The following is a 13,717-nucleotide window of genomic DNA, read 5'->3' on the forward strand; positions in this document are numbered from 1 at the left end:
GGAAAGATAGGTCGCATGGGATCCAGGGACAGCCAGCAAATTGGATTCAAAATTGGCTTGGTGGAAGGAAGCAGAGGGTGATGGTCGAAGGTTGTTTCTCGCACTGGAGGACTGTGACTTGTGATGTGCATCAGAGGTCAATATTTTGACCCTTGTTATTCGTTATTTATATAAATGATTTGGATGTGAATGTACAAGGCATGTTAATAAGTTTGCATATGATACTAAATTAGGAGGTATCGTTGATAGCGAAGAAGGTTATCAAAAATTACAGGGGGATCTTGATCAGTTAGGGAAGTGGGCCGAGAATTGGCAAATAGATTTCAACACAGATAAGTGTGAGGTGTTACATTTTGGAAGGTCAAACCAAGGTAGGACTTACACAGTGAATGGTAGGGCCCTGGGGAGTGTTGAGGAACAGAGGGACCTCGGAGTACAAGTACATAGTTTGTTGAAAGCAGTGTCACAGGCAGACAAAGTGCTGAAGAAGGCGTTTAGCACACTGGCCTTCATCAGTCAAGACATTGAGTATAGGAGTTGGGACATTATGTTACAGTTGTATAAATCATTGGTGAGGCTGCATTTGGAGTATTGTGTACACTTTTGGACACCCTGTTATAGGAAAGACATTGATAAACTGAAAAGAGTGCAGAGAAGATTTACGAGGATGTTGCCAGCAATGTTGCCAACACTAGTGGGACTGAGTTATAAGGAGAGGTTGGTCAGGCTAAGGCTTTATTCCTTGGAACGTAGGAGAATGAGTGGTGACCTTATTGAGGTGTATAAAATCATGAGGGGCATAGATAGGATGAACACACATAGTCTTTTTCCCAGGATAGAGGAATTGAAAACTAGAGGGCATAGGTTTAAGGTGAGAGGGGAAAGATTTAAAAAGAACCTGAGGGGCAACTTCTTCAAGAAGAGGGTGGTGCACATATGGAATGAGCTGCCAGAGGAAGTAGTTGAGGCAGGTTCAATAGCAACATTAAAAAGCATTTGGATAAGTACATGGATGGGAAAGGATTAGAAGGATATGGGCTAAATGTGGGCAATTGGGACTAACTGCGAGGGCACCAGGGTTGGCATGGATCGGTTGGGCCTATGGGCCTGTTTCTGTGCTGTGTTGCTCTATGACTCTATGGGCGGGGTTTTACGGTCTTGCTCGACCTGAGACCGAGACTCGACCTGAAATGGGCAACTAGGGATGGGCAATAAATTCTGGTCTAGTCAGTGATGGCCCACATCCCATAAATTAATTTTTTTTAAATTGCTCTCTATATCCCTCCAAGTGCCACATTTTGAGCTGTGTATTTATCATTGAATATAAATATACAGAAATAAATTAGATAAAATACATTTTGAGAAAAGATGATCATGATAACACATCTTAATGGAGAACTTCTTCCAATTATGAAATATTCAAATATCAAGTGCTCACATAAGCAGAGTTAAATAGTTATAGTTAAGCATTGTCATCACTATACTCATCAATTCCAATCATCATTACCTACTTTAAACAAGCCTGTAACAAACATCTTGGTCTATTCTTTTCCGTTTGTTTGAGTTTGATTACAGTACTAATCTGCCTCCATTTGCTCCACCATTGGTGACAGAACCTTCAGCCATCAGGGCTTTTCCTTCTGGAATTCCCATCTTTAATACTTTCACCTTGCTACTACTCTTGATGATGAATTATGATTTTCTGATGCAGGAAGCTAGTTGGGTAGTAGAGTGACAGGACTTGTTGGTATCCTCTTCATGTCCCCTGAAATCATGGATGCCCTTTTCTTGCTATTGGTCATTGAAGGTGCAATCATTTTCTTTCAATAGGATGACGAGCAGACATTGGGGCGGAATCACATTTTGGTTGCTTCTGGAAAATAGCCATAATATGAAAGAATGGATAAAGTAATCTAATAACTCACCACAAAATGAAAACTTCAGCATTTCCGTTGCAGCCTCAATTTTGATGCTTGTACCATTTGAGAGAGATTAATGCACCTTTAATGTGTTGTAACTTTGATGTTAATACAATATAGGATGTTGCACTAGTACCCTGTCTCCCAGGTTAGTTCATATACTGAACAAATTGACCACTCAAAGTAAAAATTATTTAATCAGTAATATTGATATTGATACTAAGATTTTGTCCATTATTTACAAGACACAAGTCGGGAGTGTGATGGAATACACTCCACTTGCCTGGATGAGTGCAGCTCCAACAACACTCAAGAAGCTCAACACCATCCAGGACAAAGCAACCCCGCTTGATTGGCACCCCTTCCACAAACATTCACTCCATCCACCACATTCGCAGCAGCATGTACCATCTACAAGATACACTGCAGGAACTCACCGAGGCACCTTTCAAATCCACGACAGCTACCATCTAGAAGGCCTAAGGCAGCAGTAAGCTAGGAACACCACCACATGGAAGTTCTCTTCCAAGTCACTCACCATCCTGACTTGGAAATATATTGACATTCCTTCACTGTCGCCGGGTCAAAATCAAAGAACAAAGAAGAAAGAAAAGTACAGCACACGAACAGGCCCTTCAGCTCTCCAAGGCTGTGCCGATCATGATGCCCTACCTAAACTAAAAAATAACCTTCTGCCCTTACTCAGTCCATATCCCTCTATTCTCTCGCTGTTCATGTACCCATCCAAATGCCTCTTAAATGTTGCTAATGTGCCTGCTTCCACCACCTCCTCTGGCAGCATGTTCCAGGCATCCACCACTCTCTGTGTGAAAAACTTACCCCGCACATCTCCCTTAAACTTTCACCTTGAATTGTGCCTCCTTGTAATTAACACTTCCACCTTTGGAAAAAGCCTCTGACTATCAACCCTGTCTATGCCTCTCATAATTTTGTAGACCTCTATCAGGTCTCCCCTCAGCCTCTGTCTTTCCAATGAAAACAGTCTTTGTTTATTCAACCTCTCCCCATAGCCAGCACCCTTGAGAACAGGTCACATTCTGGTGAACCTCCTTTCCATGCTCTCCAAAACTTCCACGTCCTTCTGGTAATGTGGTGACCAGAACTGCATGCAAAACTCCAAATGCGGCCTAACCAAGGTTTTATATAGCTGCAACATGATTTCCCAACTTTTGTACTCAATGCCCCAGCTGATGAAGGCAAGCATGCCATATGCTTTCTTAATTGCCTTGGCTACTTCTGTTGCCACTCTTAGGGAACTGTGGATCTGCATGCCCAGATCTCTCTGTATGTTAATGTTCCTAAGGGTTCTGCCATTTACAGTATAATTCACACCGAAACTTGATCCTCCAAAATGCATCACCTCGCATTTGTCGGATTAAACTCCATCTGCCATTTCTGTGCCCAAGTCTCCAATCCAACTACATATATCCTGTCAAATCCTCTGACAATCCCCGGCACTATCAGCAACTCCACCAATCTTCGTGTCAGACTCCGCACATTTTCCTCCAGATCATTTATATATTCTATATACAATAGAGATCCCAGCACTGATCCTGCAGAACACCACTAATTACAGATCTCCATTCTAAAAAACACTCACTGCTACTCTTTGTCTTCCATAACCAAGCCAGTTCTGTATCCATCTAGCCAGCCCACCCCGAATCCCATGTGATTTTAGTTCTTATACCAGTCTGCCAAGTGGGACCCTTGTCAAACGCCTTACTAAAGTCCAAAAACTACATCTACAGTCCTTCCCTCATCAATTTTCTTTGTCACCTCTTCAAAAAACTCAGTCAAGTTGGTGAGACATGACCTTCCCTGTACAAAACCATGCTGCCAGTCACTAACTAGCCATTCTCTTTCCAATGTGCATATATCCTGCCCCTCAGTATCTTCTCTAAAAGCTTCCCCACCACTGACGTCAGGCTCACTGGCCTATAATTTCCTGGATTATCCCTGCTTCTTTTTTTAAACAAGGGAACAACATTGGCTAATCTCCAGTCCTCTGGAACCTCACTTGTGGTCAATGAGGATGTGAAGATATCTGTTAAGGCCCCAATTAGTTCTTCCCTTGCCTCCCACAGGAACCTGGGGTAGGTCCCATCCTGCCCCGGGGACTTGACTACCTTAATGCAATTTAGGATACTCAACACTTCCTCCTTCAATATATTGACATTCTCTAGAGCTCGTTCCCTGACCTCAACATCTGTCATGTCTTTCTCCTTGGTGAATACCGATACAAAGTACTCATTTAAGGATCTCACCCACTTCCTGTGACTCCATGCATAACTTCCCTCTATTATTCTTGAGTGGGCCTACTCTTTCTCTTGCCACCCTCTTGCTCCTAATCTATGCATAAAAAGCCTTGGGATTCCCCTTGACCCTGCTTGCTAAAGACATTTCATGGCCCCTTTTGGCTCTTCTAATTCTGTGTTTAAGTTCCTTCCTACTTTCTCTATATTCCTCAAGAACTTTGTCATTTTTTAGATGCGTAGATCTATCATATGCTCCCTTTTTCCTTTTGACTAAGCTTACAATTTTCTCTTGTCACCATGTTTCTTGAATCCATTTCTATCCTTAATTTTTGCAGGGACATGCCTGTCCTGCACTTCAATCAACTTTTTTAGCCTCCCACATACCAGACGTGGATTTACCCTCAAATAGCCGCTCCCAATCCACATTCCCCAGTTCCTTTCTAATTTGGATGTGTTTGACCCTCGCCCAATTAAGCACCCTCACCCGAGGGCCACTCTTATCCTTATCCATGACTATCCGAAATCTTACAGAATTATGGTCGCTAAGCCCAAAATGCACCCTCACTGAAACATCAATCACCTGGCCTGGCTCATTCACTAATACCAAGTCTAGTATGGCTGCCTCCCTGGTTGGATTGTCAACATACTGTATCAAACAGCCCTCCTGGACACATCTAACAAATTTCTCTCCATCCAAGCCCCTGGCTGTATGGGAGTCCCAGTCAAAATGGGAGAAGTTAAAGTCGGCCACCACAACTACCCTGTTTTTTTCACACCTTTTCAGTATCTGACTACACAACTGCTCCTCTGTCTCCTGCGGGCTGTTGGGAGGTCTATAGTACACTCCCAACATTGTGATTTCACCCTTCCTATTACTGAGCTCCATCCATAATGCTTCACTACAAGATCCCTCCAATGTGTCCTCCCTCAACACAGCTGTGATGTGCTCCCTAATCAACAATGCAACTCCCCCACCCCTTTTGTTTTCCCTTCTGTCCCTTCTTTAACCATGAATCCGTAATTGCAATGACATCATAATTCCATGCAGTAATCCAGGCTCTCAGTTCATCTGTCTTCTTTGCATTGACTTTGTGCATTGAAGCAAACGCATTCCAGACCTCCAGTCCCACCAAGTCCTGTGGCCTCTCTCTGCCTGCTCTTACTCTGCAAGTCCTGGAACTCCATCCCTAACAGCACTGTGGGTTTACTTACAGAGGGATTGTAGCAGTGCAAGACAGCAGCTCACCACTATCTTCTCAAGGGCAATTAGGGATGGGCAATAGATGTTGGCCCAGCCAGCGAAGCCCACATCCAGTATATTTAAAAAAAAATTGGTTTGGAATCAAACATTTGGCTCATTTGCAACCATGTTAGAAATAGGCTGTTTCTTGGAATTTCAGTTTTTGGCTCTCAAACTGAATGTAAGAGTTGAAATCTGGCTTCATCATGTCAGCATCTTGATAACAGCAATGACAAGGAATATCTGTGTAATGTTGTATGCTGAAACTGACTATTCTTCATCTTTCTTTGCTGCTACTTGACGTAACTCAGATGCTTTAATATTCAATGTCAATTTGTTTTGGTTCTCATGTGTAAACAGGAGCCATGGTACCATTCCGAAATGATTTCACACTGTGGATTTTATTTTGAACTCAAAGCGATTCAAGAAAAGAAAGGTTCCAGTTATGGTTTTTTCATGCAGGTAAGATAACAATCTCATTAGTTTGGCCCACAAAGCCACCCGATTGTGCTTTGTCCATTATGGAAAGTTTTCATTTGAAAACATTGTGGTTATTTTCAAATTAAATTCTTGATGGAAACTGCTGGAAAAGATGACTCTATTGTGAGGCATCTTCTGCGTGTAGTGAAACAAACTTAAAAGAATCATGTTTCCACTGCAACTTGCAGTATCAGATTATTTCTATCGCAACTCCCTTCCGGAATGATTTAGAGAGGTGCAGCAAACGTACATAATTGGCGGCACGGTGGCACAGTGGTTATCACTGCTGCTTCACAGCGCCAGATTCCCGGCTTGGATCACTGTGTGTGCGGAGTCTGCACGTTCTCCCCGTGTCTGTGTGGGCTCCCTTTGAGTGCTCCGGTTTCTTCCCACAGTCCAAAAGACATGCTGGTTAGGTACTTTGGCCATGCTGAATTTTCCCTCAGTGTACCCGAACCAGCGCCGGAGTGTGGCGACTAGGGGATTTTTACAGTAACTTCATTGCAGTGTTAATGTAAGCCTACTTGTGACACTAATAAATAAACTTAATAGAACATAGAACATAGAAAAACTACAGCACAAACAGGCCCTTCGGCCCACAAGTTGCGCCGGTCATGTCCCTACCTACCTAGGCCTATATATATAGGCTTACCTATAACCCTCAATCCTATTAAGTCCCATGTACTCATTCAGAAGTCTCTTAAAAGACCCTATCGAGTTTGCCTCCACCACCATTGACGGCAGCCGATTCCACTCACCCACCACCCTCTGAGTGAAAAACGTACCCCTGACATCTCCTCTGTACCCACTCCCCAGCACCTTAAACCTGTGTCCTCTCGTAGCATGTCTTTATCCATCCCCAACTTCACAGTACGGCCATGTTTCACAAGCAATTAAAATGCAATTTTGCTCAATGTCTGCTCATCAGTGCATTGAAAGGAAATGAGCATTTTTCACAAGAACTGGTAGTACACTCTCTGAGAAGCCCCAGATAGTCGCTCCAAGTTGGGCACTGGTCCAGGGTGAAACTTGCTCAGTTATATTGCAGTGTTTGTTCCCAGATTAGAAATATGACTATTCATCCGACTGAAGGGAAAGTTCCAGACAGTATGCCTTATTTGATACTTACTGTGTAGCATTATTGGTCTTTAATAAGCAGAGAGCACGGGATAATGTAAATACCAACAGTCTGTGCGTAATGTGAACTCTGAGCATGGAAATAGACATAATACAAAATCATCCACTGCTAGGCAAGGCTAGACAGTGGAAGAATTTTTATCCTCTGACCTTAGTGAATATATGGAACACTTCCAGCAAAAGTAATTGATCTTGTGGCTATTCACTCATTTCTAGAGTTGGAAAAATATCTGTTTAGAGATACAATTCAAGGTTATGTGGAGGAGTGAACATGAAATATTGAACATAAGCTGCTGGGGTCATACAGCTGTCATGTCAGTGGACAGCATATATCCAAGGCTAATAACGTGGGTTGTAAGGTTGGATAAGCTTTCTCCCAGGGTGAAAGAGTCAGTTACAAGGAGGCGTAGGCTTAAGGTGCGAGAGGCAAGGTTTAAAGGAGATGTACGAGGCAAGTGTTTTACACAGAGGGTGGTGGGTGCCTGGAACTCGCTGCCGGGGGAGGTAGTGGAAGCAGATACAATAGTGACTTTTAAGAGGCATCTTGAGATATACATGAATAGGATGGGTATGGAACATAGAACATAGAACATTACAGTGCAGTACAGGCCCTTCGGCCCTCAATGTTGCGCCGACCAGTGAAACCAATCTAAAGCCCCTCTAATCTACACTATTCCAATATCATCCATATGTTTATCCAATAACCATTTGAATGCTCTTAATGTTGACGAGTCCACTACTGCTGCAGGCAGGGCATTCCACGCCCTTACTACTCTCTGAGTAAAGAACCTACCTCTAACATCTGTCCTATATCTATCACCCCTCAATTTAAAGCTATGTCCCCTCGTGTTAGCCATCGCCATCCAAGGAAAAAGGCTCTCACTATCCACCCTATCTAATCCTCTGATCATCTTGTATGCCTCTATTAAGTCACCTCTTAACCTTCTTCTCTCTAACGAAAACAACCTCAAGTCCCTCAGCCTTTCCTCATACGATCTTCCCACCATACCAGGCAACATCCTGGTAAATCTCCTCTGCATCCTTTCCAACGCTTCCACATCTTTCCTATAATGCGGCGACCAGAACTGTACGCAATACTCCAAGTGCAGCCGCACCAGAGTTTTGTACAGTTGCAGCATGACCTCATGGCTCCGAAACTCAATCCCTCTACCAATAAAAGCTAACACACCTTATGCCTTCTTAACAACCCTATCAACCTGGGTGCCAACTTTCAGGCATCTATGCACATGGACACCCAGATCACTCTGTTCATCCACACTACCAAGTATCTTTCCATTAGCCCAGTACTCTGTATTCCTGTTACTCCTTCCAAAGTGAATCACCTCACACTTTTCCGCATTAAACTCCATTTGCCACCTCTCAGCCCAGCTCTGCAGCTTATCTATGTCCCGAGGGATATGGTCTCCGAGGGATATGGAGGGATATGGTCCCCGGAAGGGTAGGGAATTTTAGTTCAGTTGGGCAGCGTGGTCGGTGCAGGCTTGGAGAGCCGAAGGGCCTGTTCCTGTGCTGTAATTTTCTTTGTTCTTTGTTCTTTAAATGTTCTGGAGCTTTGTTTGACTACTTCTGGGCTAAGGAGTACCTTTAAAGAATTGCATGTCTAGTGTCTCGGTGACTGAAACAGGCTTGATGGGCTGAAAGGCTTGTTCCCATGTTTTCTGAAGTAAACAAAAATGGGTTAGTACTTTGGATATAGTGTGTTGCATAAATTTGTATTAGTTTCTTCCCTTATTTGTGTCATTTACAAATTAAATTCATTATGAGCTGACCCCGGCAAAATAAAAACTTCTAGGTAAAGGTTGCAAAAAGCAAGGTGAGTTTTGAAGTGAGGATGATTATTGATAAAGAGGTGGAATTGTTAATGACTTGTAATAAAGCTTTGAAGGAGAATCTGTGGCACCAGGACAGTTGGCCTAAGTCAAGAGAAACATCTTGCTCTGGAACTTCCTGGAGTAGATGTATGCAAAGGGACGGAGGAAATTAAAATAATCATGGTGTAGTCGACCAGCTTGATACGCAAAGAAAGAACACAACTATGGCCTGATGGGAAATGTGGCAAACTTCAGAACTAAGAGGTTTTAACTCCAGGCTGGTGAGCATGTTTACTTGCCACAAGAAGAAGTGACCTATGTTTACTTGCCACAAATGTCTTTGATTTTACGATGGGCAATATAAAATCAGCAGGATACTGGGCAATAGATATCTTCAAAGGGGAGGCTGACCATGATGAATTAGCAGGATGGAAAACAACACATATCCCTGATAATAAACTCATCCTAATCCTGACTCATCCATATGGACAGGAGCCAGATATGAAACGGAGTCAGAATGGCTGAGGACAACTGGCCCTAAGGTCAGGCAGTCTGCAATAAATTTGAACAATATATCCATGGCCAGTGCCTACGTGTGGGAATGCATTTTTTTCAGCTGGGGTCAGAGGATAAATATTGAATTTGAAGCAGAACTTGAAGGAGAACCACAGAAGTAAGAAGAAGGAAACCTCAAGCTCAAAGCTTGATGAAGTCTGACCCCACTCCGCCCGGTCAGTATGAGTGGGTAGAGACATCTCCAGAGGACCATTAGATAAGTATTAGTAGTTGAAAATCTATGCTTATAAACTTATTATAATAGATTTATAGGGGAGTAGAAGCATTTACTTGTAATACAGTGTAAGTACAGGACTTGTAGCAGTCATAGTATTTAAGGTTTTATTTTACATTTTCCACATAAAAACATGATTTGATTTAAAGAGAAAGTTCTTCCTGTGTCTACCAGTTGACTGGAGCAAAGGTCTTGGTCAAGTTTTTTTAAAGTTTTAATTTATTATTGTCACAAGGAGGCTTACATTAACACTGTAATGAAGTTACTGTGAAAATCCCCTTGTCGCTACACTCTGGCATCGGTAACACTGAGGGAGAATTTAGCATGGCCAATGCACGTAACCAGCATGGAGAATGTGCAGGCTCCACACAGACAGTGACCCAAGCCGGGAATTGAACCCGGGTCCCTGGCGCTGTGAGGCATAATAGATGCATAGGTTATAATCTTCCAAAATACCCTAGATTCTCAAGAAGTCCAAGTGGGATGGAAAACTGCAAAAGGAACACTGCTATTCAAGAAAGGAGGGAGACAGAAATCAACAAACTGTAGACCAGTTGGTTTGACATCTGTCATTGGGAAAATGCTAGAACCCATTATTCAGCAGGAAATAGCAGAACATAAAGGGGGTCTTGTGGTGCATTGGTAGTGAACCTACCTTCAAGCCAGAAATTTTGGGTTCAAGTTCTACTCAAGGACTTGATGGCCAAGGAAATTGCATTTGTGATACAGGTTGATTATTGTACTACATTGTGTGCAATGTAGTACATGGGATAAACTGGTGTACCTTTAAAATATACTGGATGAAGACTTGGGGGGAGGTGAAGTATAAGGGTCTGGCACATAAAAGGTTAATATGGGACTGAATAAGTACCACCCATTCAGTGATATAAGAGAACAGATTATGCACACAGAGGAATCAAAGTACTGTTGGATAGAGCTATATGTAGAAGCAAGCATGGAGGCAACTCCTAGCATGGACCATTGTTGTACCTATGTATATAGTTTCTAGTAGTTAATAGTTATTTACTGTTGAACTACCTAAAACTATGAATACCTCAAAGGATGTACTGAACTGTGTCCAACACCTTATAACATGGTGGCAGCGAATGAAACAACTTAAAACCTCGCAAAGGCTGAAGAATAAAGTTAGAATCCTAGAAAACTGAAGGAAAAATCAGAAGAGTCAAAGGTGCAGAAGGAAATCACCAGAGAAAAACTCCAAAGAGCTCTCCCACCTACCCATTCACTCACTCATTTGTCCATCCATTCACTTATCCACTCTCCCACTCGCTCATCCATTCACTAACCCACACTCATTCATTAAAACACGGACCTTTAAATACTCACCAGAATAAACTAGCTAGTACAGTTGAAGAGTGGGCACATGCTCCGCACTGATCCTCCCCTCAGGTTCCTTTGTGGATTCCTATGCTAAGGTAGTTCTTCCAGATGCTGCATCGTATGTTTGGTCTTTTTAATGGTAACCAGATAAGTAGACAGTTGTCTGTCCGATCAGCATCAAACGCAACAGTTTCTACACTGATCGAAAGATTTGGGCCAGAGTTATGGTCACCTTCATAGTTTTCAGACAGATGTTACATGTTTTGGATTTTGCCCAAAAGTCATCATGCAGCCGAATGGTCTCCTTTTCTGAGGAAGAATGTTCTTGCTCTCGAGGGAGTGCAGCGAAGATTTACCAGGCTCATTCCGGGAATGGTGGGGCTGATGTATGAGGCGAGATTGACTAGGTGCGGATTGTTTTTGCTGGAGTTAAGATGAATGAGGGGGCTCTCATAGAGACTTATAAAATTCTAACTGGACTAGACAGGATAGATGCAGGGAGGATGTTCCCGATGGTGGGGGAGTCCAGAACCAGGGGTCACAGTCTGAGGATTTGGGGTAGACCATTTAGGATGGAGATGACGAGACATTTCTTCACCCAAAGAGTGGTGAGCCTGTGGAATTCATTACCACAGGGAGTAGTTGGTGCCAAAACGTTGAATGTATTAAAGAGGTGGCTAGATATAGCACTTGGGACGAATGGGATCAAAGGTTATGGGGGGAAAGCAGGATTAGACTTTTAAGTTGGATGATCAGCCATGATTGTGATGAATGGCAGAGCAGGCTCCTATCTTCTCTATTTCAATGTTTCTATGAAGTGGCAGAACTCTGACTGTCTTTCTTGATGCTTCACCTTCAAGATACCAACATTTGTTTACCAACTCATGAACATGCAAATCATGCAACACCTCAAAATCCTCCAACTACTTTGAGCCTGATCACTTTGTCTGGCGCTATTTGAAGAGCAGGAGAAAGCGACATTACTGAAGGGAAATATTGACAGAAACAATTAATCCAAAAGTGAAAAAATGGGAGTGGATTAAGTCTCCGTACATCAGCCTCATCTTGTGGCATCATCACTAACTAGGAAGGAATTCATCAACTCCTGCTTTCAGCCAGCTGAACCCGTCTTAACTTTAACTTGCCCATGAAGGAACCCTCACTGGACTCTGAGGTTCATAGAACATAGAACAGTACAGCACAGAACAGGCCCTTCGGCCCACGATGTTGTGCCGAGCTTTATCTGAAACCAAGATCAAGCTATCCCACTCCCTATCATCCTGGTGTGCTCCATGTGCCTATCCAATAACCGCTTAAATGTTCCTAAAGTGTCTGACTCCACTATCACTGCAGGCAGTCCATTCCACACCCCAACCACTCTCTGCGTAAAGAACCTACCTCTGATATCCTTCCTATATCTCCCACCATGAACCCTATAGTTATGCCCCCTTGTAATAGCTCCATCCACCCGAGGAAATAGTCTTTGAACGTTCACTCTATCTATCCCCTTCATCATTTTATAAACCTCTATTAAGTCTCCCCTCAGCTTCCTCCGCTCCAGAGAGAACAGCCCTAGCTCCCTCAACCTTTCCTCATAAGACCTACCCTCCAAACCAGGCAGCATCCTGATCAATCTCCTCTGTACTCTTTCCAGAGCTTCCACATCCTTCTTATAGTGAGGTGACCAGAACTGCACACAATATTCCAAATGTGGTCTCACCAAGGTCATGTACAGTTGCAGTATAACCCCACGGCTCTTAAATTCCAACCCCCTGTTAATAAAAGCTAACACACTATAGGCCTTCTTCAGAGCTCTATCCACTTGAGTGGCAATCTTTAGAGATCTGTGGATATGGACCCCAAGATCTCTCTGTTCCTCCACAGTCTTCAGAACCCTACCTTTGACCCTGTAATCCACATTTAAATTAGTCCTACCAAAATGAATCACCTCACATTCATCATAGTTAAACTCCATTTGCCATTTTTCAGCCCAGCTTTGCATCCTATCTATGTCGCTTTGCAGCCTACAACAGCCCTCCACCTCATCCACTGCTCCACCAATCTTGGTGTCATCAGCAAATTTACTGATCCACCCTTCAGCCCCCTCCTCTAAGTCATTAATAAAAATCACAAATAGCAGTGGACCAAGCACTGATTCCTGTGGCACTCCGCTAGCAACCTGCTTCCAGTCCGAAAATTTTCCATCCACCACCACCCTCTGTCTTCAATCAGATAGCCAGTTACCTATCCAATCGGCCAACTTTCCCTCTATCCCACACCTCCTCACTTTCATCATAAGCCAACCATGGGGGACCTTATCAAACGCCTTACTAAAATCCATGTATATGACATCAACTGCTCTACCTTCATCAACACACTTAGTTACCTCCTCAAAAAATTCTATCAAATTTGTGAGGCACGACTTGCCCTTCACGAATCCGTGCTGCCTATCCTGGATTAATCCGCATCTTTCTAAATGGTCGTAAATCCCATCCTTAAGGACCCTTTCCATCAATTTACCAACCACCGAAGTAAGACTAACTGGTCTATAATTACCAGGGTCATTTCTATTCCCTTTCTTAAACAGAGGAACAACATTCGCCACTCTCCAGTCCTCTGGCACCATCCCCGTGGACAGTGAGGACCCAAAGAGCAAAGCCAAAGGCTCTGCAATCTCATCCCTTGCCTCCCAAAGAATCCTA

The 13,717-nt window shown here is 43.2% G+C and overlaps 1 protein-coding gene across 5 annotated transcripts in view; it reads left to right on the plus strand.

Annotated features, from left to right (window-relative positions):
• Nucleotides 1-13,717, plus strand: part of btbd16 (BTB (POZ) domain containing 16) — a 69,448-nt gene that overhangs the window by 45,401 nt on the left and 10,330 nt on the right. For all 5 annotated transcript variants that reach the window (XM_078224365.1, XM_078224366.1, XM_078224367.1 and 2 more), the window contains one exon: nucleotides 5,796-5,897. In XM_078224365.1, coding sequence (XP_078080491.1) covers nucleotides 5,796-5,897 — 102 coding nt within the window. The remainder of the gene's footprint in view (nucleotides 1-5,795; nucleotides 5,898-13,717) is intronic.

This window comes from Mustelus asterias, chromosome 11, assembly GCF_964213995.1.
Source record: "Mustelus asterias chromosome 11, sMusAst1.hap1.1, whole genome shotgun sequence".
Classification (NCBI taxonomy): Eukaryota; Metazoa; Chordata; class Chondrichthyes; order Carcharhiniformes; family Triakidae; genus Mustelus; species Mustelus asterias.